Genomic DNA, 26,797 nt, shown 5'->3' with positions numbered 1-26,797 from the left:
CACCACCATCATCACCAACATCACCACCATCATCACCATCCTCACCATCACCACCACCATCACCATCACCACCATCACCATCACCACCATCATCACCATCCTCACCATCACCACCATCATCTTCATCACCACCATCACCATCATCATCATCACCAAGCTTTGGGACTTGTAGAGCCCGGTCTGGGTTCGTTCTTGCTCCTGTGATCACAGTCTAGGTGGTCACTTGCCCCTCTGAGCCTGCCTCTTCCTCTGGGGATGAGGGTAATCATCCCAAGTGTCTGGAGGACCCACCATTGCCCTGGCCTAAGCACTTTTTCATTGTTACCATCTTTCCTCACACCCCTTCCCATGTCAGGTGTCTAGTCTGTGGTCACTGGACTCTCCATCCTTTTCACTTCACAGGTTAACTTCCAGCTCCCATTGATGGATAAGGCTGCTGGTGGACCACACATCCCTGTTTTCTGAATGTGCCGTACTTACCAGTACTCATTGGCAGGGCTACCATGTATAGTTGTGGAATGTGTACACTGTCCAAAGGCCCCGGGAGGCAGGGTGAGGGGCTGAAGTCCAGGCTGCTCTCTACCTGCCAAGCTGGTGCTGGCCACTGGGAGGCTGGGCTTCCTTATTTGCTTGGGCCACCAGCTCACTGGGATGCACACTTGAAGAAGGGGGTGCCTTTGTCTAATTCACATTCAGATTCTAATTTTTGGAGTGGATTCTCATTTCTAATTCACATAAAGACTGACGGGATCCTGTTTGCTGGTTTTGTCTTATTCAGTCAGCTTTTGGATGGGAAAGAAGCAACTCATTCGCTTTTTTCCCCAAGTACCAGTTTCAGGCATGTCTGGTCCAGAGACTTCACCAACGCTGGCTGCCCCTCTCTAACGCATCGCCCATGTGGTTCTGTCGCTGGCCCCAGCATCTCTCCAGATGTGTGTGTCCGGGGGAGGTGTGGGGGTGCGGTGAGGCTGCCCAGACAGCGCCCCTCACCATCCTACCTTGGGGACACCTGCCCTCAGCCCATGGAAGGCCGAGCGCAGGACTCTGGTTGGTTGAGTGCTCACTGTGTGGACCTGTCACCAGCCCAGGCTGGATGAGGTTGATGAGGTTGCTGAGGCTAGCCAGGGGAGGGGCAGCTGCCTGGAGGTGCGGGGTGGGTCTCTGAGGGGCTTCCAAGACATGGAATCCTCAAAGGATTCAGAGTCATTTGGGGAAATTTGGAGATGTTGAAACGATTCAGGCATGAAGACCTACCTTCTCTGTCTTCTTTCTCCTAAACAGGGCAGCACACTGAGAAAGCGCAAGATGTATGAGGAGTTTCTCAGCAAGGTCTCCATCCTGGGTCAGTGGCCTTGGCCCCGTGTACAATGCTCTGTGCCGCGTGGCCTCCTCCAGTCTCGTCTGAGTCCTGCCTGCTGGCCCCACCCATTTCCACGTTCCCTGCATGCCTGGCAGGTTCAGCGCCCTTGGTGATGTGCAAGATTGGAACACACACATATACGCACCCACACAGGCGTGCTTACATGCGTGCATGCACACACATGCACCCACACAGGCATGCTCACACACATACATGTATGCACAGGCACACTCACCCACATGCATGCACATGTATGCCCCCACACAAGCATGATCACACGTATGCAAACATGCATGCGTGCACACAGGCATATACATGTATGCACAGGCACACTCACCCACATGCATGCACAGATATGCACCCACACAGGCATGCTCACATGCGTGCACACACATGCACAATCACCCACATGCATGCACACGCATGCCCCCCACACGGGCATGCTCACATGTGTGCACACACATGCACGATCACCCACATGCATGCACACGCATGCCCGCTCACATGCGTGCACACACAGTCACGATCACACGTGTATGTGCATACACACACCAAGAGCTCTGTGTCTAGTCCCCTAGGGCACCATTATCCTTTCCTCAAGTGTCTGTGCCCTCATCCTGTGAGCTCCTCTTGTCTGTCCCTCCACCACCAGTGTCACCTCCAGCCCTTCCTCCATGTCCATCAGTTCTGAGCTGCAAGCCCAATTCGTGTTCTAGTAAAGGCGGCCCACTGTGCTGAGCTTCTTCCCACGACCTGTTTTGGTGTTTTCCTAAGTGTGGTTTCTCCTGCTGCATTTCTGCCCTTCCTTCTTCTGGGGTGTGATAAACACAATGGCCCCATTTCTGTTGATTTTCAGAAGTGTCAACAAAATTTTCACCAGCAAGGGTTTTTAAGTGTTTTGAAGTTTCTGTACCGTGAGTGATGATCACGTGCTGATGCAGACCAGCCCTTTCTGGCAGAACTTTCAGCAATGAAGCTGATGTTCCTTATCTGTGTCCAGCCTCTGACATGTGGCTGGCGACTTGCACTTTGGACAAGGAGGCTCTAGCCCATGGGAGGGGCTGTGCTTGGGAAGGTGAGGGACAGCTGAGTGCTGAGCCTCCAGGAACCGCTGGAAACCACCGCCCAGCAGCAAGCCCAGGCCAGGCTGCTGGGTAAAGATGCTGAATGAAAGGTATCCTCCTTTTCCAAGAACGTAATGGAGTGAGGAAGGGAGAGAAGCAAAGGGCTGACGCTCATGGATGAGGGCGTAGGATTGGGGCAGCAATCCCAGTCCCACGGCTGCTCCCCTGCCTGCATGGTGTGAGCTGGGGGGGACACTGGGCTTGCCCTCAGCCCTGGAGCAGCCCTGGCTCCCAGCTGGGCTCTCCTCTGCCCGGTCCCTGCTGTCCAGACCAGAGGGACGAGGAGAGGGCTCGCTGCCTGCCCTTCTAGTGGAGGGTTGGAGGGGAGGGCAGGAGGACGCCCCCACACCAGCTCGTAGCAAGCTTGGGCAAGTGGAGGGAAGCACTACAGCGGCCGCACAGACCAGCCGCAGGAGCCAGAACTACAGAGAAAAGCTCACAGACACACAGACCAGAACTCAGGAAGAAGGCATTCCACAGAAACAGCAGACAGATCCAGGGCAGTAGCCTTTCTCAAGAACACAAATCCAGTGAGCAAGCAGCGGAGGGAAGAGGTGGGAGAGCATCCTGGCCAGAGCCTCGGAGGTCGGCTGGGGTCCTGGGAGCGGAGCCGGTGCTGCGTGCCCCCCGCCCTACAGCTTCGCCGTTGGGCATTTCCCGCAAGGGCACAGAGACACGGCCATGGACATTCGCTGCAGCAGCTTCCACGAGGACTGGGAGGGAAACAAGGTGAAGTCAGCCGCATCGTGCGGATGGACCGCGGTCACGCGAATGCGCCAGAGCTCCGGGGTCAACGCAGATCTCGCGCAGAAAGCCGCACGCGTGGGTGGTGCGGGCAGCCCTCCGTAGCGTCTGTGAGGCTGTCTTACGGGAAAGCCCAAGGCCATGGCCTCAGGGGAGGGAGAGAAGTCAGCTCGAGCGTGATGTCAGGGGGTCTCTAGAAAACAGACCTGAAGGTCAACTGTGCTTCGCTAATAAAAGATTAAAAAATTTTAAAAACCTGAACAAATAGATCTGAAGCTATTGTGACAAAATATTCATACGATTTTATTCAGGACAGAGGTTGGTTATGTTGTTCACGCTACTTTTTTGGTTGATCCTTTTCTCCAAATGAAGAAAAGTGGACGAGGTTGAGCACGGGGTCAGTCAGTGACGCGCTGGAATGGCATAGGTAGCTGTGGCGCAGTGGTGGGCAGGACCCCTGGGGAGGGCGCCAGGGGATGTGGAAGGACGAGCCACCCGGAGACGGTGCACAGGGCGCCCCCGGCCAGGCCCGAGGTGCCGCGGTGCCCGCGGAGGGCCAGCGCCCCCGAGGCGGGTTTCAGAAGACCCCGGTCAGGGTGGGTGGCCTGCAGTGCGTTCGCGCCTTCACAGGCCACACCAGGGAGCAGAACCCAAAACCCGTGGGGAGGCCAGGTGGGGCCAGCTCGTCCTAACACGGAGCCAGCGCCGCTGCCGAGTCGAGCCACCTGAAATGGCCCGTTTTCTACCCCTTTTGACCTAAAAGGTGGGCATTCCATATGGTTCAATCTGAGGACTGGTTTTTTTTATGATCTTTCTTAGGGAAATCTTTTAGAAAAGAATGTATCTTACATTGAAAAAAATACCTGGTTACTTTTGGCTTCTTTTTCTTGTGTTAAATTTAAGCAAAGTAGAGTTAAGAGTTTACGTTGAAAAAGCGACACAGCTGGTGGGTCACGTTTATAAGAGTATTTCTGCTTGTCTTTCTGTCTGTCCTTCTGTCTGGGTCTGTGACTGGAGACACAGCGAGGTTGTGACGTCGCCGCGGCTATTTCTGGGTGGCACTTGGCAGTTTTTCACATTTTTTACGATTTGCTGTATTTCTTGAGTTCTTTGTAGTGAATGTGAGTAATTTAACACAGAACAGTAAAGTAGGTCCGGCAGGGAGGGCGCCGCGGGGCCTCTGACCCCACGTCCTCGCGGAGACCCTGTGAGATGGTGAGGGAAGGTTCCGGTTCCTCTCCTCCTCTGGTGGTGGAAGCTCATCACACAGCACGCACCGTGTCAGCCATTTCTTGAGGGCGTCTGCCCCTGTCACCACTCCTTGGTTCCAGAACCTTCTGGTCACCCCCAGTGGAGGTGATGGGAGGCACCCCTGTGCCTCTGCAGGTACGTCTGGTCTGGACGTGTCCTAGGAGGGGACGCTGGGCTGTGTGGCCAGTGCCGTACTCAGAGAAGCGAAAATTGGCCGCCTCATGAGCTGGTCCCCACGGTTTCATAGGGGCTGCGTGAAGGGTATTTTAGCCCCATGAGAAATCCCCGAACCCAGGACCCTGGGGCCCACGGTCACCTTCCACCTCCCTTTACTGGCGCCAGGCGCTCTTACACTCTCCGGTCAGTCCCCGTCCACAAGCTTGGTACCAGCCAGTGTTTCTCCGTGGCCGTCGGGCGGAGCAACCACGAGACTAATCTTCGCCCTCAGTCACCCCGGCTGCAGAGAATCCTCTGGAGAGATGCCTGCGGCCGGCGTTGGGAGGCCTTGCTCTCCACCGGCCTGCCCTCAGCTCCATCCCTCTGTCGGCCGGAAGGAGCGTGGAGGTGGCAGTGTGCACTCAGGGCCTGGAGGGTCCTGCGCATGGACACCGGGGTCGGCCCGTGATGGGCACGGAACCTGGCAGGCTTGGGGGAAGCCACCCTGGGGCTCCACGTCTGGCGCCTTGTGTGGTCTTGGGCTGTGGCTGCTGGCGGGACGCCTGCCTGCCTGTGTTCACATACAGTCCAGGTGCAGAGTTGAAATCCCGCTCAGGAAAAGGGCCCATCTGTAGGGGGGACGGTCAGCCCCCGGAACCCTGAGACTCAGGACCCCGAATGCCATGAAAATGCCCCCAGGGCTTGTGTGTCCTGCGTCGCCTCAGAGACTGGGTACAGTTCAAAACCCGGGGCAACAAACTGCCATCCCCCCAGTGTCTCCTGAGATTCCTGATGCTGGGGGACACAGCTTTGCATGTCTCGACTTTCGGACCCCAGAGTGTGGCACGTTTCAGATGGAACGGAGAAACCTGCTGATGGGACAGTGGGAACGGCTTCCCCCTGGTTGTGTGACTCGCAGAGTTCCATGCCGCGTGGCCCTCAGGCCGGCCTGCATGCCGACTTCCCCCGAGCACAGACTCATTCCGCGTGGGAACGCCACCGGCCTCGGGTGTCCGAGCAGCCCCGGCTGTGCAGACCTTTCCGGATGGGCTGGCGGGGTGCATGTGCTGGCGGCTCCGCAGAAGCTCGTCCTTTGCAATGCGCAGCATTGGCAGGCATCTTAAAGCAGAGAAATCCCGCTCCTAACCCAGTTCTAAAATAAATGCTTTGCTTTGTATTTTTAGCCGCTGACCTACTTAAGTAGCATCTGATAAGTATAGGCCAGGGAAGGTTTTTCTGCCAAAAAAGAAATAGTTAATCAGATAATCGTTATTTTCTTCCAAAGGAGCGTATTGCGTTTTTTTCCTTTTCCTTCCTGAGAGCTAGGGATGGACAATGACGGGGAAGGGAAGGTGCAGGGAGAGGCGGAAAGGTATCTAGGATTCGCGAGCTGTGAAGATTGAGAGCGTGGCATTGGAATTCAGTGATTTGACCTAAAATAATGGAAGGTGCGCTCTGCCCAGCCCTGCAACATAAGTGCATTTGCAGTTGAACCGTGATGAATGGTGTTTTTTCTGGACGGGTAATCGCTCCAACTGCTCTGAAATATTTTAAACCGCGTAGTAGCCCCAGTGCTTAGCCGTGATTGTGTTTTTGCAGGAACACAGGCAGCTTACGTCTGAAGATGTCTATTTTCACGCTGGGTTCACAGGCCCCAGTTCCAGCACCCATCACCTAAGCTAAACCGTGATGCGTGTGAGCACAGCGCCCTATCCGAGACCCTGTCTCCCTGCCGGGGATGGAGCGCTAGCCCAGTACATCCCGCCCAACTCACTGGTGGAACGCCCAGGTCTTCCCAGCACGGAAGCGCGCTCCCCGTCTCACTCACTGCTGTCTTAGCAAAGGCTGACCTGCGGTGCTTCCTGAGAGAGCACTGGGGTGCAGAGCGGGGGTGCACGCCGTGGTGAGGGTCTCCTTGTCGCCCGCTCTAGAGTCCCTGGAGAAATGGGAGCGCCTGACCGTGGCAGACGCCCTGGAGCCCGCGCAGTTTGAGGACGGAGAGAAGATCGTGGTCCAGGGGGAGCCTGGGGATGACTTCTTCATCATCACGGAGGTGAGTGCTGCCCGGTTGGGGTGCAGGGGGCAGGGCGTCCCGCCCTTGCTGCTCCTGCATGCGCCACCCCAGCCCTCCACCCTCCTGTCTTCTGTCCCGATAACAGCCTCCGGCCCGCACTGACCCGTCTTCTTGCCTTGAGAATCAGAAGGGTCTCCTCTTAGAAAATGGCGCCGTGTGCCTAGGCCCACACGTGTGGTGGCTACACAGGACTGAACATGTGTGGGCTCAGTGAAGGTGGGGAGCATGAATCCACGCCAGAACCTATAGTTTTGTGTGTTATCGTTGGGGGAAAGGCGTAAATGTAGGGATCTTTCCACACTGTTTCTTAGAACTACGTGCAAACCCACAATGATCTCAAACTAAAAGTTTAGTTTTTTAAAAATGGTTCCAGGTCCTCAGCCTGGACACGCACGAGTCCCTTTGACGAGGCCCCGCGACAGCTGGCTCTGGGGCTGTAATCCGTGGCGGCCACGCTCAAGCCTGTCACTGACAGGGGCGAGCAGCTGCTGTGGCCGCCTGTCCCGGGGCTGGGCTCGCTGAGACCCCCAGAGCGAGCCCCCGCCCAGGCGCTGCCCGGAATGAATGGGGGGCCCGCCTCGTGGTGGGGGCAGCCCTGATGACGCAGGGCCAGAGGTATGCTGCCGTCTGTTGGGCTCGCATCCTCCTCCTCTGGCGCTCAGGGGCGGAAGGATTTCACGTTCATGCTCATTAGAGCACATTCTTCAGCTGTGCATTTTGCCACCGGACAAAGGGAGCCCTCGGCGTGGCAGCGTGGTGGCCTGGCGTGGTGGCCTGGCGTGGCGGCGGGCAGTCACTGCTGGGTCTCAGACACAGAGGTCAGCACTTGTGAGCCACTTTCTTGGCTTAGATTAAGAGAAGGAGAACTTGCCAGGTTGTCGATGCGGGTGGTGAGGTTTGGGCCCCGCTCTGCCGGCGCTCACCCACCTCGGTGACATGCAGCCCATAAAGCACGAGCGACACAGATAAGACCCTGCGGACAGAAACACAAATTTGGTTTGCAACTTTAGTCTGGGCTCGTGCAAAGCCCTTCCCGAGAGGGCGTGTCGGAGTCCCTCCTCTCTGCCGCCAGCCTGCCTGCCTGCCCCTTCCAGCAGGAAATTTTCAGAAGGCCGTGGAGTCCAGCTGGAGAACAGCAGGAGGGGAGAGGCGGGTCTGCGGGGGCATCTGAGGCACCGGGAGGTTCCGGGTCATACCGCGAGCATGCTCGTGGGGACCTGGTCACTTCCCCGCCCCGTCCTAGCACCGTGCCTGGGACAAACCCTGCTTGCAGGTGGCAGGCAGGCAGCCCATGCACATGTATGAGCAAAGGAGGCTGCCTCCAGCCTGAGCTCCTTGAAAGCCGCATAGATATTTCTGAAGGCGTCCCCAGCACGGGGAAGCGCTCGCGGCGGTGTGGCTCGAGGTCCTTAGGGCAGGAGGCCCACTTAACACAACATTTCCTTGAAAAGGGAAAAGGAAGGAAGGAGGAATGAATAAATCCCAGGCAGGACGCATGCTGATTCTGGTCCACCGTGATGCAGAACCAGTCATCGGGGCGGAAGGCTGGCCAGGCTCGTCTTTGCTCCCGGAGGCGACATTCCCGAGACTTCTGCTGCGGAGTTTGGTGGGGAGACCCCGTTTTTATCCTGTGTTGTCCTCCTGCACGTCCAGGAGGAAAGCCAGGGCCTCTGCAGAAAGCTCGTCCTGCCTCGCAGCCATAGTACCATTGGACGAAGGGGCAGGTGGGGTGCCGTCCCCTCTGCGGTGGCATGTGGCCGACCCCTGTGCCCCCACGCCCCAGACCATCTGACCTCTCTCCTGTGGCCTTGGATGTGACACCCTGTCTGGGTTTGTGTGGGCCTAGCATTTCGCGGTTAAGAACATGAGACTCATTCGGAGGTGGAGGGGGTCCCTTCAGCCACCCCGTTCCCCAAATCTGCAGTAGATGTGACCGATTGCAGGGTCCTTGCTGCACTCCTGGGCAGGTGGAGTCTGATTCGTGGGAGGGCCTTGGCGACTCGCCAGACCCCTGGGACGTGTCAGCCCTGTCATAGGGCACTCAGGCTGGTCGTGGGGGCTCTCAGACCCTCTAACCTGTGGGGCCCTTTTTCCTGGCGCCTGTGGCCGTGCCGAGATGCCCGCAGGGCTTGGCTTATCGTGGGGCCTGGAGCTCCGAGTTCAGCGGCCAGTTGACGCCCCCCCTTGGATGTCCAGCCCGCTGCATCTCCACAAGAGCGGCCACCTGCCTGCGCCCGCAGAGACTCCCAAGTGAGAGCACCCGGCCAGGCTGGCCAGGCCCTGTGAGAGGAGTCCCTGAGCCCTGGAGCTGCCTGTCTGTCCTCCTCAGCTGTCACCACGAGTGATGCCCGTGTGGAGCCACCCTCGGGCGGCTCTGATGACCAAGGGGAGGACGTGATGCTAGCTTAAAGGCACAGATCTTTTCCTGCTCTAGGTTTAAATTCATGAATAAGAAGCTGGTGCTCACAGGGCCAATTTGGCCCAGAGACGCGTTTGTATTGGCCTGTGTGGTATTTTTTAAAAAAATATTTGAATTAATTGTCAGTATTTAAAAATCAAGATATTTCCCATAACAATCTGGATCTCTTCCCTTTAAAAATCTGCTACCTGACCGCCTTGGACCTGTATCCCTATCTGGCCACAACCAGCAGATCTGAGGGGCGGGCCCCTTGGGGTGGGAAAGGGCCCTTTTAGCCTCAGTCCCCACCCAGCCCTAGAGCCTGCTCGGCAGGCCCTTGCAGGCTTTGAGGTTGGTGGCCTCAGTGCTCGTGGTCTCAAAGCTGAGGGAGTAACTCTTGCCAGCCCAGACAATTGTCCGTTATTTACTGTGACCGAGGCCGCCTCCCAGCCAGGTCCAAGGCCACGGATAGAAAGAGTGTAAAATGCATGTGAGAGGCACAGACTGGCCAGGGGCCCTCACAGGACGCCAGGGAAGGGAGCCGTTACCGAGTGTGTTCATCCTGATGATGTGAGAGGGCGCTTTCCGAGCCCAGGATGCGTTGTGTGAGTTCCCAGGCCCCCGCCAGGGGGTCCGGTCAGTGCTCAGCATCCCTTCCTGGGGGCGGGGGACACACAGCCAAGGCCGCACAGCCCAGCAGTGTCCGCCTCACACCCCACTGGCCGGGGTCCTGCTCCTTGCTCCCGAGTGCCGGGCGGGCATTTGCTGCGTGTGCGTGTGCACGGGCACCGCAGAGTCTCCGGGCACGCCTCGTTCTCGTCTAGGGCACGAGAAATAGAGTGAGTGCTGCTCCCTTCGTCTTACACGTTTATCTCTTCCCTCTCTGCTGCCTTCAGGTGACTCTGGGGAGGGGCCTTCCCGGTGCTGTGCTGGCTCTGGGGGGCGTCCCTGCTGCTCATCCCTTAGCGGCTGTCCGTGTCTCTTGGGACCGGCTCTGAGGGTGTGCTGGGGGCAAGCCAGGGGATGGTGCAGGGGGAGGACGGTGGGGTGATGGTGACCGCCACGGCTCTGTCCAGGGGCCGGGGCCTCCCCGTTGAGGGGGGTGGGGGCTCACACACATCAGGGCGGGTGTGCAGGCTCTGGAATGTAACCCGACACTCCCGGAAATGTATTTGAAGTGGTCTCCTTGGCAACTTGGATTTTTTCCCCTTTTCTTCTGTGATCAACCAGGTCGGGCGGGTCACACGGGACCTCGGGGTTTGCAGGCATCAGAGGCTCCCTGTTGTTTGCTGTGCGGCCCCCTGGCCACACCTGCCAGACAGATGGGTCAGGCCCGCCAGCCCTGCTTCCCCTCGGCGCCCAGTGAGCTGCCTGGGGGCGCCACAGGTGCGGCTGGAGGACACCTGTCCCTTGGGGGTGTCGCCGCTGGCTCAGGAGGCCCCCTGGGTGGTCCCTGGTTTGGGTGGCACATCAGGCGCCCGGGAGTCGACCCAGAATGTCATAGAACAAAGCAGAAGTTAGTGCTGGTTTTGGGTTTTGTAAAGTGAGCACTTTCCCCGGGGACGCTGTCCCCTGGGTTAGATAGTCCTGGAGACCCGGTGACTGTTCGGTGGCTGATGTTTCCGTAGGAGCAGAGACCCCCACGCCTCACATGGAGGAAGTGAAGTGAGGATGGCCTGTGTTCTTCTAGCAGACTTTGCAGGAGGCGTCCAGGCGCGTGATCTCTCTGGTTTGAATTGTCCTCTCTTCAGTCGGCTGATGGCACATGCGCACGTTGTAACGCATTAACCCCCAGTTCTTGGGACGCCTGTGGATTCCACCGTGCAGTGTGACCCCCTGCCCCGTGGAGACGGCGGGAAAGGGGCCAGCCCTGCGGGTCCCTTCTGTGAGGGTTAATTTTATGGGTCAACTTGACCAAGCCATGGTCCCCAGATGTCAGATGTTTGCTCAACACCAGATGTTTCCGAGGAGGTATTTTTCAGATGGGATTAACATTGACATCAGCTGATGTTGTGTGAAGGGGAGGGTCTTCTGTGGTGTGGGTGGGCCTCATCCGTTCAGTTGAAGGCTTTCTTAAGAGAAAAAAGACAGTGGTCCCCCGAGAAGAGACACCCCCTGCCAGCTGCTGGCCCTGCGGATTTTAGACTTGCAGTCCCCACTGTTGTGCAAGCAAATTCTGTGACGTGAACCTCTCTGTCCACACATATCCCATTGATGGTTTCTCCGCAGAACCCTGACTGATGCACCTGCTTCTTGGCTTTTCCAGAACAGTCCGGCCTCTGTGCAGGTGGGTGTGTCGGGCCCTGGGGCCCAGGTCTGGGCGCCAGGCGCCTGCTGACATACCTGCCGTGAGGAGCACTGGTTGGGGGTTCTGCGTGGCTGGCTGGCTTGGTGCTGCGCTTCCTACTTTCCTCAGAGCAACAAGCGGGGCCGGGCCCCTTGTCTCCTCACACCATTTTCTAGCTGAATGTTTCTGCTCCGTTTTGGCAGATGGTCATCGAGTTTGCTTGCTTGTGCGTGTCCTCCCCGCGGGTCCCCCAGGTGTGGCTGAGCCTGGCAGAGACCCCCTGCCCTGCACAGGTGTGAGCATTGGCCCCCACAGACACTTAGTGAGCCATGAACACCTGCCGGCTGGTGGGAGCCCAGCCTGGAAGGCCGAGCGGGACTGCAGGATCCCCGGCCTCAGCTGAGCCCGGGGGGCCTCTGCCAGAGCAGGGCCCCTCCTGGGGAAGGTGGTCTCCCTGTCTCCCAGCTCTGCAGACACCAGCTGTGTCTGAATCCCCTCGACTCTGGATCCCCAGAGCTCTTGGAAAACGTTCTCAGCCATTGAGTGAGATCCTTGCCACCTAAACCCTGCTGACAGACACGGAGAAAGTACCCGGGTCTTCCCAGGGCCGGACCTGCAGCAGCCCATGGGGTGGGACTGGCCGTGGCCTCCCCAGGCAGAGGGCATCAGGACAGAGAGAGTCAGGATCTGCCTCTTGGTTCCCGTGCTCCAGGAAAACGGACAATGATGTGGGCAGGTCTCAGTCCTTGGCCACATGGCCCCACTTTGCACGCCCACGAGGACCCTGCCGAGGCCGGGGCTGGGGGCGTTGAGGGCAGCTGGTTCCCATAAAATTCCGACAGAGAGCTTCTCGCGCCGTCCTGCACCAGGTGGCAGCCAGGAAGGCGTTGCCATGGAAACTCCAGATGTGGTTTATCTGCTCTCTTAGCAGATTAATTTTGTGGATGTCCACGGTGCTGGATCTATGGCACCGCACTTCTCCCCAGGCCACCTTCTGGCCAGGGGCTCGCCCTGCTTGCCGCTCAGACGCGTGGACCCCGTCGGTGGGCATGCAAAATCACCAGGATCTCGGGGAGCAGGAAGGGGGTCGCCACACGCCCCGCTGGGTGTGTTCTTCTTTGCCTGGGGTCTTTTGTGACTTGGCCCGTGCAGTGCCCTCACTGTGTGCCCGGCTGGGGGGTGGGCAGCAGCAGCTGGCCGTTAGGTATTTATCTGGGGAGGAGGGAAGTAGTCTCACTGAGCTGGCCCAGACTCGCCTTGGGTCCCAGGCCAACGCAGGGGTCCCTGGAGGTGGCGCGGTGACCCGCGGTGGTAGCGGGTGGGCCTGACGCCCACCGACAGGGAAGGTGTGGTGGGCAGGCTGGGCTGAGGTTTGAGGTCCAGACGGAGGAGATGGACAAAAGGTGTGTGTCCAGGCAGAGGCTGCAGGTCGGTGATGAAGGATGGCCGACTGTCCCAGACTTCTCTAGCAACTTCCCTTCTGGGCCGAACTGGAAGAAGCCCGTTTCCAGAGTGCCCGGGGCCCCGCATTGGCGCCCTCTCTTAGCGCCCAGACCTTTGTCCTGCCGGCCTGGTGGGGGCGACCTGAGGTCACAGGTGTTTGCTGGCCTGTTGGCCCAGGTCCCCAGAATGAGAGACAACAGGGTTTTCAGAGAAGTTCTTGCTCCCTGATTTTTAAGACTTCATTTTTTAGGGCAGTTTGAGGTTCATGGCAGAATTGAGTGGAAGGAACCAAGATTTCCCATATCCCCCTGCCCCCCTCCCCGCCCAGGACAGGCTGCCCCATGATCAGTGTCCCCCACACGGGGCATTTATCGCGACTGGTGATCCCACGCGGACATGTTGTCACCAGAGACCACGGCTGGTGCGAGGGTTCCTCTGGGTGGGCGCGCATTCTGTGGGTCTGGATGGTGACAGCCGGTATCCACCGCCGCTTGTCCCACAGTGTTCCCGGCCCTGAAGGTCCCCTGCGTCCCACCTGTTCATCCCTCTGCCCCGAGCCCCTGGCAGCAGCCCTCCTGTGCTGTGTGCACAGCTCTGCTTCCCCAGGGCGTCTGGTCGTCGGGGTCCCACGGTGTGACATTCAGGTGGGTCTCTCTGTTATCGGTGTGCGGAATCACAGCCCACTGTCTGCATGGAACATGGGGAAGCCACTCACCTGCTCAGGGGCATCTTGTTTGTCGCGGATAAAGTGCGTAAACATCCCTGCGCGGGTTTCATGTGGATATAAGTTTTCATCCTGGCCCTTCGGGTAAATACCAGGGAGTGTGATGGCTGCATCTGAGGGGTCTGCTTCTACCCACACCAGCGCTGACTTGGTGCCTGGATGTCCCCTAGGGTCACCATCTGTGCTGCTGTGACCCCAGCAGGGGCTCCGTCTGGGGCGGCTCCGACGGCCCCTCCTGGGCTCTGATGTGTCTCCACCTCGTCGCCCGATGGCCTCCCCACTGGGAACGCCTGCACCTCCCGCCGACCCCTCAGGCCGGACCCGGGCAGGCCAGGCGCTCTGGGCTCCGGAATGACCTTGGCACACGGGCTTGAGGGCAGATAAGTGCACGTCCGTGTGACCCGGGGCCTTGGCACCGGCTGCCCCCAGACCATTCCGTGGACGAAGAATCTCAGGCTGTACAAGTCGACTTGCTGGTGGTCGAGGCTGGAGCTCAGACGAGAGCCTTTTCTGGAAAAAAAAAAAAAAAAAAACCCACAAAAATTTAAAAATTGTGCAATGACAGTGTCACTTGCTGGAAGTGACCCGGAAGAGTCAGGAAAGCATCGTCCACCCCCCCACCTCCCTCCTCCACCCATCCCCACGGCGGCTTGTGAGCATTCCTGACAAGCGCCTTCTCCTTGACCGGTTCTTCCTGGGTTTGCTCTCAGCATAAGAAATTCCAGGAGTCTGGGGGGGCATTTCCCCAGATGGAGAACGCACCCCCCAAGGCCAGAGGTGCCCCGGCGGCCTGCGTTCCCAGACCTTGTCTGTTGCTCACGCGTGCGCCCACAGGCCTGCAGGTGCTCCCAGATGGGGCAGCGTGCAGTGTGCGTGCTGGCCGCGGGGCCCTGCGTGATCCCGCCCGGTTCCTGGACCCGCGGGAGGAGGGCTGAGCAGCATGCGCATCACTGCCCCGAAGACGGGTAAACCCTAACAGATGCGTCGTTCTGGACGAGCCAGGTTTTGGGGTGTCGAGTCCCCCACCTTGGAGCCAGGGCTCCCCGGGGACTCAGGACTCGCAGGCCCCGCCCCCCGGAAGTCCGGACGCCAGCAGTGGGCCGCAAGACGAGTGTCCCCGGCGTGTCCCTCTGATGTGGCAGCTGTCCGTACAGCACTGGTCTACGCAGAAGGAGCCACAGAGCTGGTGCTCAGCTGTCCACGGGCACAGCAGCGTCTGATGGACGCCCGCCCCTCCCGAGCCTCGTCCCTCCCCCCTCCACTGGGGGCCATCAGGGTCCAGCGGGCACTGGGGCGACCGCCACCAGCCCGCAGTCCAACCGACTCGATGACGGCTGCCATCCCACCAGGGTGGGGCTCCCAAGACGGCGGGCGGGTGCAGGGGGTCGCTCCGTGCACTGTGCGTGGGAAGGCACGCCCAAGAGAATGGATGCGGCGAGGGTCCCTGCTGCACACGCAGCGCAGGTCCGGAGGACAGGCTTGGGGCCAGGCGTGCTCCCCGAGTGCCCGCCCCACCCGGCTGTTCTCTGCCGCCGCCTCGCTGGGTCTTTCTCACGAAAGTCATTACCTGCCCGTTGTCGGAAACCAAAATGTTTATTTTGGTTTTTGATTTCATAGGAAACTTTTGGGAAAAATCAGCAAAACGCTGAAGGAAACGGGTCATTTATAATCCCCACCCCTCGATGCCTGTGCTAACGCTTTTCTCCTGCGTCCTCCCAGCCGTGCTCCGTGTGACCTGATTTATTTTCAGACCAGGGTTAGAATCACTAAGTGAGAAATTTGGGGAATATGATCTGGACTTTTGGCAAGTGTGTTTTTCCAGCCCAGAACATTCCAACTCGCAGTCCCGCGAGGGTGTCCGTGCTGCCCTTACGGTGGTCTGGGAAGCAGGGCTCGGAGGGGAGGGCTATTTCCAGGACCGGGGCGTGTCATGTCGTGGGAACCACGCTCCGCTGGGTGGAGGTCTGCGCCCTCCAGGCTCGGGCCGGCACTGGGCAGACAGAGCAGTCCTCGACGGTCCTGCGCTGGGTGCTGGGGGATGGTGTGTGGGTGGGGGAGTCGGTGCTGCTGGGACAGAGGCCCTGGAACAGCGCACCTGGAAGAACGAAGTGTCTTCTTGTGAGCGTGTGTCCTGGGCTGGGAGGCTGTCCCACGTGGCCCTTCCCCCTGGTGCCCCCACTGCGCCTTGCTGCCCGCGGTCAGCGTGACAGCCACGCAAAGGGAGTCTGTCTGTGAGAACGTGGCCACGTGGTCACATCTACCCACGAAGGAGGCCTGGGGCTGCGGCCCACGACAGACGGCGCTGTTCCCTGCCCTGTGTTTGCCGAGGGCTCCCCCTGTAGGTGCCTACCTCGCTGCCGTCTGGCTGGGACAGTGACGCACCCGCGTGCCAGAGTGCACACGTCCTCCGAGGGCGTGTGGGCAGGGCACGTGTGCTCCCCCGTGTCGGTGGCCTCGTCTCATGTGGCCGTGGCTCTGTGTGCCACCAGAAGGGATATGGTACCAGTCACACGGGGGATGGTGGTCTCAGGTGAGCGTCCATGTGGCCGACCCGTGCTGGCCCCACCACCCCGAGCCCATCCCTGCTCCTTCCTGTGAAGGCAGCCCGGACCTCCAGCCCTCCCCGTTGGTGCCCACCCTCTCAGCAGTGGCTCTGTGAACATCTGACCTGCTTGGGTCAATGCAGCAAGAGGAAAGGTTGCCAGAAGCTTCTAGAAGGTTTTCCTGCTGATAGAGCTGCAGGAGGAAGAAGTGGGTTCTCTTCCTGCTGATGGCATGGGGAGACATTTGGTGACTCCCGGAACCACGGCAGCTACTGGGCCATCAGGAGGGACTGAGGTCGCCAGAGCAGGAGGTGGGAATGAGCCCAGGTCCCTGACCCACATCTGGGCAGCGGAATCCCAGTAGCCCTCAGCCACCTCCGCTTGGGTTTGCCGATGTTGGGAGTTCAACGCATCTGAAGGGACACTGTAGGCCTGGAGAGTGTCACCGAATAATTCTGCAAACCAAAGGCCTCCAGTTCCATGCCTGGGGTTTTGGAGGAAGAAAATGATCCCATTGTAAATTGGAAAATTGTCTAAAATGGGAGTGAAAGGCATGTAGATTACATGCATCACAAGGTAAAGGACATAAATGTGAAAGAGAATTAGGTTGGCACAACAGGGTATCGAGAAAAATAATGCCTGTCATGGCGGCCCTGAGCACAGGGGGCCCAGGCTCTCATGGCGGCAGCAACCGCATGTGGCGTTCGGGTGACCTGCCCCATGTCTCGCTGCCAGGAAGACCCAGCGTGGGCAGTGGGGGCCAGGACTCCATTCCTCCCAGGGGCTCGGGGAGGGAACAGTGTTCTCCAGGCCCCCCACCAGCCGCAACTCCTGGGTGGTGGTGGCGTCGCTTGGCTGTTTAGACGTCTGGCGCCATCCATCAGCCAGCTTCATAAACACCCCAGAGGCCCATGAGCCGAGTGGCCCCACGGCCGGATCGGGGGCGAGCTCGGGGAATCCAGCCGGAGGGGCTGCCGATTGGTGCCCAGAGATTCCAGGCACCACGGCACCAGCAGGGTCTTATGACAGGTGAGGTGGGAGTTACTCATTAACCCGCACACGGCCCGGCCAGAGACAGTGAGCCGGTGAACTGAGCCCACCTTGGAACAAGAGCACGTTTGTTCGTGCTGCAAGGGCATTGGGGTGCTGGGCTGCAGAGCTGTGGGCGCGCCCTAACGGCTGAGGGCAGCGGGGGGTGCAGGGGCCCACGTCCTACCCGGGCCTCAGTCCCCTTGGCAGCCATGAAGAAGCTGGTGGCCCCTCCCAGTGGCTCCGTTATTCGGGAGGCCGTTGAGCCCAGCCGCGGGGGGCTTGGTTGCGGGAGGGACGCCGTTTATCGACACCCACTTTGCAGGGTCAGTGTTGAGCACCGACTGGGTGCTCTGGGGAGTTTATAAAGCCTCCCTTTTAGTCTGCACGGCGGCACCAGCCCGCCGACAGGTGTAGAATAGGAAGGTATGGACGCGGCTGGTGTCTGGTCCCCGCAAACAGAGGACTAGCCCACGTGGCTTGGCAGGCGAAGGGGCCCTGGGGTCAGAACCCACGCAGTGCCAGAGCTTCAGCCCGTTCCTGCCCGGGTGTGAGGCTGCAGGTCCCCTCGGAGTGGGAGACTTCGGCTGAAATGTGCTTGGCGTGCCCTGTGCTGGCCTCTAAGGCCTGCGTTAATCATTGAGCCGCAGCGTCTGTAGACACCCCTGTTTGGGGGTCGGGGGGAGCCACACTGCTCACTGGGTGAATGACCTGAGGCCACGCCCATCCCGCTGGAGAGCCATGTCCTTGAGAGCTAGCTCAAGGTCAGCTCCAAGATTCTCCCCACCGTATGGCCTATGGCGGCCTCATGCTCTTGGCCAGAACCCAGCGAGGTTCTGACTCCACATCCTTCTGTCCCTGAGGAGGAGAACCCCGAATTCAGCTTAGAAGGGGGGGCACATGAACGGAAGCTGGCAAGAAGGGGATTTGGGCGTGCCCCCTTGCTGGATGACCTCTCACCTGTGGCCCCTCCTTGTGACCTCCTCACCTTTGACTCCTCACCTCTGACTTCCTTACCTGTGACCCCCTGCTGGGTGTGACCCCCTCACCTGTGACTGCCCTCTCCAGCCGCTGACCCTCACATGTCCCCTTGGCGTCTGCAGGGCACGGCCTCCGTCCTCCAGCGCCGGTCCCCCAACGAGGAGTACGTGGAGGTGGGGCGCCTGGGGCCCTCTGACTACTTCGGTGAGTCTGGAGTCCCCGCCCTCACAGGGTGCGTGTCTCACTGGGGGGTCCCTGGAAGGGCCCTGAGGTGGAGAGCTGCAGGGGTCGTGTGGGGTGCAGGCCTGGGCGCCATCGACGGATGTGTCCCGGACATGGCCGTCCCCCGGGAGTTCATAACCTCGAGCCCCTAGCCACGCAAGTTCTGGCAGGGGCCCAGGCTGCACACCACGTGGGGTCGCGGCAGATTGATGGAGAGCCACGTGTTTGTACCCCAACACTCCATGGGACATGCTCACACTAAACATGTATTTGTTGGAATCCAGCGGAACTGAGCGGTGTGGGCAGCCCTGGGGGCCGGGCCCCTGACCACCCTCTCGCCCCCCAGGGGAGATTGCGCTGCTGCTGAACCGGCCCCGGGCGGCCACCGTAGTGGCCCGGGGGCCCCTCAAGTGCGTCAAGCTGGACCGGCCCCGCTTCGAGCGTGTGCTGGGCCCCTGCTCCGAGATCCTCAAGAGGAACATCCAGCGTTACAACAGCTTCATCTCCCTCACCGTCTGAGCCCTGCAGGCCTGCGGCCCCGCTTCCGTGTGGTGGCGTGCTCGTCTGTATCCGTGGGCTGTGGGGGTGGGCGCCCCGGACACCCGGGGCTGCCCCTCCCTCCGGACTCATGTTTGGAATAAAACAGTCACCCTGTGCATTGCAAAAACAAAGGTCCCCCAAGACCCCCAGGCCGAGGAGATGCCGGCGGCCCCTCCCCACGTCCCTCCCCCTCTGCAGCCAGTGGGCTCATCGTCTCAGGCCCAAGCCTCTGGAGGCACACGAGCCAGCTTGCCCCCAGTGGCCGAGGGGCCAGCCATGAGTCCAGGCTGGCCCGGGTGGGCTGGGTTGGCTGGGTCAGGCCATGCAGGTGCCACCGTGCCCTGGGGCCTTGAATGTCACGGGGTGAGGGCTGCAGTCCCCAGTGTGGCTCGCTGACCTCCAGGGGGGTGTCCCAGAGGGACCCCAGCTTCCAGGGGAAGTCAGTGTAAGGGAGAGAAGGCCCAGCTCCTGAGGGTCCTGCCAGAGACGACAGGCATGAGAGCTTCTGGTGACCCTCCCTTGCCCCTGGACCCAGGCTCACAGGAACCCTTAGAGGAGGGACGGGGTCGAGTGGCGTGCCATCGCCTTCGCTGGAGCTGGGGATGCTCCACCATCTGGGGAGCATTGTCCTCCTGGAGTTGGGGTGGGGCCTGGATGACGTCTGCTCTTCAACTTGTTTGCAAAGCAGCTTCTTGGAGACTTTCTGAGGGAGGGGAGGGGTTTCCTAGACACATTATGGGTAAAGTTGTGAGAGCCAGGGTCTCCTTCTGAGTTGTCCAGCGATGCCCACTGGACATGTGCCCTTGCCCTGGGAGACAAGTGTGGACCAAGGTCCCACCCTCCTGAAGCAGGAAAAGTAGTAAACAGCTCCAGGCCCCACACTCTCAAGTCCATGATCCACTGAGTGCCCCCATAGATGTGTTTTCCGTCCAAGCACCCCGCGAACGAAGAGGCCTGGGGGCGGTGCAGAGCCTCATGGTGGCTCCCGGAGTCACAAACGAGATGGTGCAGTTACCCCGATTTTGCTCTTCCTGCGCACGTCTGGGAGGCTGCCGGTCCCAGGTGGCCCCCGGCCAGCCCTGCCTTTGCCCGTGGATTTTTTGTGATGCCTGCCCTATTTATCGCGACGTTCTGAATGCTGCATGTAATATTAAATGTGCAATGAAGTATCTCCTCCCGACTTGCGCTTTTAGTCTGAAATCCTTCACAGAGGAGGGTTTTTCTATTGTTTTTACTGTGGTGAAATACATGTAACATAAAATTGACCGCTTTAACCATTTCTCAGTGTGCATTTCAGGGGCACCGAGCACATCCATGTTGCTGTCAGCCGTGCCCCGTCCAGCTCCAGAACGTTCCATCCCGCACACGGAGACCCTGTCCCCGTGATGCACGGACCCCCACCCGCTCCCCCAGGCCCGGCCCCGCCGTCTACCCTCTGTGTCCGTGAGTCTGACTCCGGGACTTCGTGGGAGTGGGGTCCCCATGCGTGTCCTTCCGTGTCTGGCTGGTGTTCTCGGGGTTCGTCCCTGTGGGGGCAGGGGGCAGGGCTCCATTCCTTTTAACAGCTGAGTGATGTCCACTGTATGGACCACGTCGTGTTTATCTGCCCACCCAACCGCAGACAGGGGCACTCTCCCTTCCATCAGCTTGGGCGACTCTGCCCTCCATCCCGTTATCAAGAGCTCGTTATGGTGTTATGGGAATGCAGGAGCGCCAGGCGCTGTGGGGAAGGAGACAGGCCCCTTGCCCACCTCAGGTGCTTCGGATGGGCCTGAGTTTCTAAACCAGCGGGACAGGGGTGATGACAGGGAGCCCAAGGACTCAGTCCTCATGTCCAGACTTTGGAAGCCGCGGTTCTGGGCAGAGCCTAACCCCCTGCTGCAGGCCTCCCCTGGCCTCTCCCAGGCCAATAGGCAGACTTCAGCCCCACAGCAAAACAGGGGCCCCCATGCAGCCCCGTCGTTCGGGACTGCCGGCGGTGGGTCCGGGCTCCAGCCTTGCTGTGGGGCTGGGAAGGGCCCATGGGAGCAGGGGTGGGGGGCCGCCAGCCAAGCTCCTTTTCTCATGGCTGGACAGGGGCCACGCTCCTTGGGAAAGCCACCACCAAGCCAGGAACAGGGACGCCAGCCCCCATACAGGTCCATCTGCCCTGCTCTGGCCGTGTGGGAATTCCAGACCAAGGAATGACCCAAGGAAGGTCAGCAGTTGGTGGGTCCGGGACGGGGAGAACCCTGCATGAACCTTCCCTGAAGTTGTCCCTTGGGTTGGTAAGAGGTGGTGGGTGGAGAAGGGTCTCCATGCACAGAGGATGTGGGTGAGAGGTGCAGCTCTCGGCCCTGAGCCAAGATCCCTCTGGGGGGGCGTTGTAGTGAGACCCCTGTCTGCCCGAGGTCGGGCCAGAGGTGAGGTTCTGAGGAGCGTACCCAGGAGGGCTCACCGGGTGGTGGTTCGCACGCTAGAGCACGTGGTCTTTCCCGGGAGGCTCTCTTGGACCCCCGTGCTGGGCTGGTTGGCCTGCCCTCGAGTCCCACCACCCCCAGGAGCTTTCTGAAGGACCACAGTGCTGGCCACCTGAGGTTTCTGGGCTCCTCCCATGGACCCGGGGCCACGAGGCCACCTGGCCACCAGCTGTCCAGGTCACGTGGTCCCGGATGCTCAGAACGGGATGCAGGAAGCCGCGTGGCATCACTGGGAGGGGTGGGAGCCTGGGACTGGCAGGGGTCTTCAAACTGTTTGTCTGCCATGTGTTAGGAATTCAACACATACTTTGCTCAAATCTCTTATTAAAATATCTATTTGAACAATAAAAAACCTTCACACTTCAAAGCACTGCATGATAGAAATGTAATGTGAGCCAAGTATGTCATTTTAAGCATTCTAGTACCACTTTGAAAATAGGAGTAAAAGAAGCAGGTGAGATTCAGGTTTTTGTGCTAAAACAGACATAACATAGAGTCTGGCGTTTTCACCATTTTTAATGTGGTTTTATGCACAACTCTAAGCACCACCACGGTCTGTCTCCAGAACGTTCCACCCCCCTCAGTGTCCCTGTGGCACACTGACACCCACCTGCTCCCCAGCCCCGCATCTGCTTTCTGTCCCTGTGGAGAAGCTTATTTTAAGGATACATTTTATCAGGGGCACCTGGGGGCTCAGTGGCTTAATCGTCCAGCCCTAGATCTCAGCTCAGGTCTTCGTCTCAGGGTCGTGGGTTCCAGCCCCACCCCCGGCTCCACACTGGGCATGGAGCCTACTTAAAAATAATAATATCAGTAGTATATTTTGTTTAACTCAGTATGTCGAAAACGTTGTCATTTGCCCTTTGAGCGTATTATCAGTGCAGAAAACAGCGGATAAGAGACCCTGCTCTCTGGGAATTGCGTCTTTGGTGTTGGTGCACATACTCCTGCACCACTTGTCTGCGGGCACGTTTCCTGCGCCCGACAACGGCGACGTGTCGCTGGCGGCTGCCCCTCTGGACAGCGCAGCTTCGCATGACGGCTGCCGCGCTCGCGGACCACGGGTTTTTGCAGACCTGGGGGCAGCCTCCTCCTGTGCCCTCGGATCCGATCTGCGTGAGCATGGATTCTCCTGAGCCGGTGAGAACAAAGCAAACGTGGGAATCAGCTGTTTGTGTGCGGCCTTCATCCGCAGCCCTGGACACGCTCTGTCTTTGTCAGAGAGGCCTCAGCGTCCTCCTCAATTGCTTCTGTTAAAGTTACACATGAACCCGTAGGGGACGTATGTGTAAATAAGTTGTCCTTCTAAATCCATTAGAGATCTGCCAACATTCTTCCCTTCAGCACCCTGTGGCTTAGCACGTGAAGGTCCTGGTTTGAGGCCAGAGCGCCCCGGAGGAAAGGGGGCCCAGGCGCCCGACACCGGTGGGAACCTGGGGTGTTGGGCCGGGCTTGGGAGGCACAGCGAGAAAGACTAGGGGGGAGACTCCAGGCAGAGCGGAGGTGGGTGTCGAGCGACCCACTTGAGGGAGTCAGAACTGGGATTGGGGTCTGGAGCCTCTCTGTTACCTCTCGCCATGTAACAAATTCCTCAAATTTGGCAACCCCAACCATCACGCGCCTACCGTGTGGCCGTGTCTGCGTGTGGGGCAGGCGTGGGGAGCAGCTTAGCTGGGCGGTTCTGGCCTGGGTCCCTGGCAGGGCGGAGGCCAGGGGGCTGGGTCTGCGTGCCCTGGGGCCGCCTCCCAGGGCCATCCCGCCGTGGGCAGGAGGCCTCGGTTCTGACACGGGACGGCTCCCGGGGCCGCCTCGGCTTCCCCACCACGTGGCGACGTGGCGTCTGGCTTCCCCCAGTGAGTGGCCCAAGGGGGCAGTGCCTCTTAGGACCTCATCCTGGAAGTCACTTTGAACCACGGCTGTTCATTGGCAACGGTCACACTTGCAGGGAAGCAGGATGTCACAGAACCTGTGGGTGGCCCCGAGGTCAGGGCTCTCACCGATGGGTCACCCTGGCCGCTGCCAGGGCTGTTGGTGGCCAGATGCCACATGAGAAGTGAACCCTGAGCCATGCCAGGGGCCCTGGGCACCTCCGACACCGTGGGACGGTGGGTGTCCAGACCACCACAGGCGGAGAGGCCACGTTGCACTCTGAGGTCCCGTTTTATAGATGAGAAGCTGGAGGCTGGAGACGGTGGTCCCTGCCCACTAGCCCTCCCCCTACCCCTGTCTGCAAGGCTGGGCCTGGCCGGCCATGCCGCCCAGCATCCTCCCACCATCCTCAGAGACTGTGTCCCGGCGTGGGCGTGGGGCCACACGGAGCCACAGAAGGAAGGCAGATGCGTTGAGCCCCCAGGTCTGGCATTTTGTTACAGCGGCTGGAGGCAGCTCATACAGAGGCCTAGCTGGGATTGGAGCGGAGCTCTGTGTCCATCTTGGAGGCTGGGGTCCACCACCAGCCGTGCTGCTTCGAACTCAGGCCCCCTCCCAGGAAGTCCCGGGCCTCGGAGGGTGGGCTCTGGTCCCTGCTGCCCACTGTGGGGCCCGTGGGCCAGAGTAGCATCTTCCCCAGCTGGGCCCTGGGCCTGTTCCCTCTGGCGCCAGGCGGGCACAGACCCGGTCTTGTAGGGCTTGTGAAAGCGTACTTTTGTGTGCCTGAGACAACAAGCCGGGCGATTGTTCCTGCCCCATCGCGGCCCCCAGGGCGGTGCCAGGGGCGCAGTACGGAATAACTGTCGGGAAGGGGTCCGCGCTGGAGGGGCTGGTGGATTGTGGCCGTGTAGACTGGGCCACGCACCCCCCGACCCCCAGCCGCCTCTGTCCCTTGTGGCCCTGTGCCTCTCGGCTGCCCTGGGGGCTGACGTGGACACCACAGTCCTGAGGAGGCTTCCGGAAGGGGTCAGGGTGTGGCCGGGCAGGCCTGCAGGGTGAACCCCGTGAGCGCAGGTGCCCGGGGCTTCGCAGGCTGGGCACTCAGTTGGCCCCGATAAACATTTGAATAAATACATAAAAGCAAACTTCTGGTTGAAGGAGGGAAATGTTGGGAAATTCAGCCTCTGGCTTCCACAAGTTGAAAAAAAGGGAAACTTTGACCAAGGTCTCACACCTTCTACAAAAACGAGCTCAGAACAGCTCACAGCTTACACATAAACACAGAAGTATAAAACTTAGCACAAACAGGAGCTCCTCGATCTCGAGCCGGCTAGGAAATTGCTCTGAGACTAGACGCCCAACGCAGTCTGTAAAAGGGAAATTGGATTACTTGGAATTCCTGAAAATTAAAACCATTTGTCCTGCAACAGCCTCTGAAAAGTCAAGCTGCAGACAAGAAGAGGTTTTCAAACCACATGTCCCACGAAGGGGAGAGCTCTGGACACTCAGCTAAGGCATGAGCAGGCGTCACACCCCACGCAGGTGGCAAATACGGGCACAGAAAGACGTTCAGATGGTTGGGGGCCACGAAGGGCCAAGGAGACCGCAGGGACCGCACCCCACACCTGTCAGGGCGGCTGCAGGGAAAAGTGTGACAACCCCAGGGCCGCAGCATCACCCACTCACGTGTGCTCGCGCACTCGCGCTCTCTCTAATAAATAAACCTTTAAGAAACACCAATAAAAACCGAACCTAACGTGCAACTACCATATGACCCAGCTACTGCGCCCTTGGGCACTTGCCCCAGAAAAACGCAGCACCGCATGGGAAGGCTTGCGGTAGCCTTACTCACACGGCCCCAGGCTGGAAGCAACCCAGACGTCCTTCAGCGGGCTGTCCACGAGCTGCCACGGGATGCGGCTTGGCCACGGAGAGGAGCCATCCAGCAATAGGGCTGCAGGCCCGGTGCGTCTCCAGAGAGTCGTGCGGAGCAGAAGAGCTGGCACAAGGGTCACGGGCTCTGTGGTTCCACGTGCCACGTGCATGCCCTCCTTGAAATGACAACACGTGGAAGGGGAGCCGGACTTCGGTGGGGTGCAGGGAGGGGGCGGCTCGCACACAGCGCCCCTCGCACCGATGGGGTAACCCACACGTTGGCTGGATCCACATGAAGATCCTGCTCGTGGCACCGCATGAGAGTTTTGCAGGACATGGCGCTGGAGGACACCGGTGACGGGCAGCCCGGGTCCCTGTGTTCTGATTCCAAAGGAGAGAGGCTGGGTGTCTCAGGGGCAGTGGGGAGAAGGCCGGAGGCAGGTGAGGCAGGTGGCACCGGGGATGGGAGCAGACATTCCTCCACACCCTGCGGAGTGGGCAGCCCAGGAGCCAGGAGTCTGGTGTACTTCAGAGAAGGTCCTCGGGCCTGACTGGGGAGGAGAGCAGGGAGGGGACAGCATAGCGGGGGAGGCCTCGGCCAGGGCAGGAGCAGAGGAGGTGCCGCAGGTGGGGTCAGCAAGCCGAGTCTTCACACCTCACACGTAGGCGGCACCGCCCGGCCCTGGCCCCTTTCCCCACATCCCAGAGTCCCCCAGAGCCATTCTGCCGCTTGCTGTGTGGCCTTGAGCAAGTCCCTGGACATCTCTGGGCCTTACCCTCCCCACTCTAAAACAGCCCAGGATCACCCCCGCCCCCCCAGCTATACCTGGAATGGAACACAGTGGTCCAGAATCCCTTCCCTGACCTGCGGAGGGCTCACGGGGGGCTGGGTGCTGGGAGCCCCAGCGTTAGAGGCCTGCCTTGCCGTGGACACCCGGGCTTATTCGTTAGCTCGTTCATTCCGTCAGCCTTTTTCCGGTCACCGTGCCCCTTTGACACTGTTCCTGGCCATGGAGGTGGCTTGGCTCCCCCAGAGAGATCCTTTCTGGCCGGCCGGCCTGGGCATTCAGAGGACGGACCAGCGCTGGGCCCAGCAGCCCCTCTTGCTGCACATGAGTCCCGGTGCGGTGGCTTTTCTGCGTGGTGCCCTGGGTTCCCTGTCCCGCCCTGCCTGACATGGGTCTTGTGAGCGTGAGCCTCTGAGCCTCAGCTTTCCCGTCCATAAATTTTGGGTAGTGACCCCTGCAGCTCTGCGTGGAACGATACCCTAACTGGCAGGAAGAAGCTCGCAGACCCTGGCCTCCCCACGCACCCTGCTGGGGAGACACCCGTGGCTGCCGACCGCCCCAGCCTCCCCTCGCCCGGCTCAGGGGCTGAATCAGACGGGCAGTGACTCACTTTGAGGTCTGGCACTTCCCTCCCAGGCCCACAGTTGCCAGGCTGAGCCCAGGGGAGGCTGACTCCTTGTCTGGGAGGTCCTCGCCCTCAGCGGCAGCCTCTCCGTCTGGGCTGACTTGGGGGTCCTGGGCCCTGCAGTTCAAAGGCTCCTGTGGCGGCTGCAGGCCGTGGGGGCTCTGGTTCCTGAGACTCAGATCCAGACGGGGTCCCTGGGGGCTGCCCTGGCCTCGCCAGAATGCGGCTCAACCCCACCCCCTTCCAGGAAGCCATGGACCGCGCTGACCTCGCTCTCCCCTCTTGGACCGCTCTTGCCTTCTGGG

General features: G+C 59.9%; 1 protein-coding gene across 4 annotated transcripts in view; it reads left to right on the top strand.

The window, feature by feature from the left end:
* Nucleotides 1-20,045, top strand: part of PRKAR1B (protein kinase cAMP-dependent type I regulatory subunit beta) — an 88,227-nt gene extending 68,182 nt beyond the window's left edge. For all 4 annotated transcript variants that reach the window (XM_034988203.1, XM_034988201.1, XM_034988202.1 and 1 more), the window contains 4 exons: nucleotides 1,282-1,342; nucleotides 6,567-6,688; nucleotides 18,237-18,318; nucleotides 18,683-20,045. In XM_034988203.1, the coding sequence (XP_034844094.1) occupies nucleotides 1,282-1,342; nucleotides 6,567-6,688; nucleotides 18,237-18,318; nucleotides 18,683-18,855 (438 nt within the window). In that variant the 3' untranslated portion in view covers nucleotides 18,856-20,045. The remainder of the gene's footprint in view (nucleotides 1-1,281; nucleotides 1,343-6,566; nucleotides 6,689-18,236; nucleotides 18,319-18,682) is intronic.
* The last annotated feature ends 6,752 nt before the right edge of the window (nucleotides 20,046-26,797 follow it).

This window comes from Mirounga leonina, unplaced genomic scaffold, assembly GCF_011800145.1.
Source record: "Mirounga leonina isolate KUSES-001 unplaced genomic scaffold, KU_Mleo_1.0 Mir_454, whole genome shotgun sequence".
NCBI classification, from domain to species: Eukaryota; Metazoa; Chordata; class Mammalia; order Carnivora; family Phocidae; genus Mirounga; species Mirounga leonina.
This window is presented reverse-complemented; position numbering and strand designations above follow the sequence as displayed.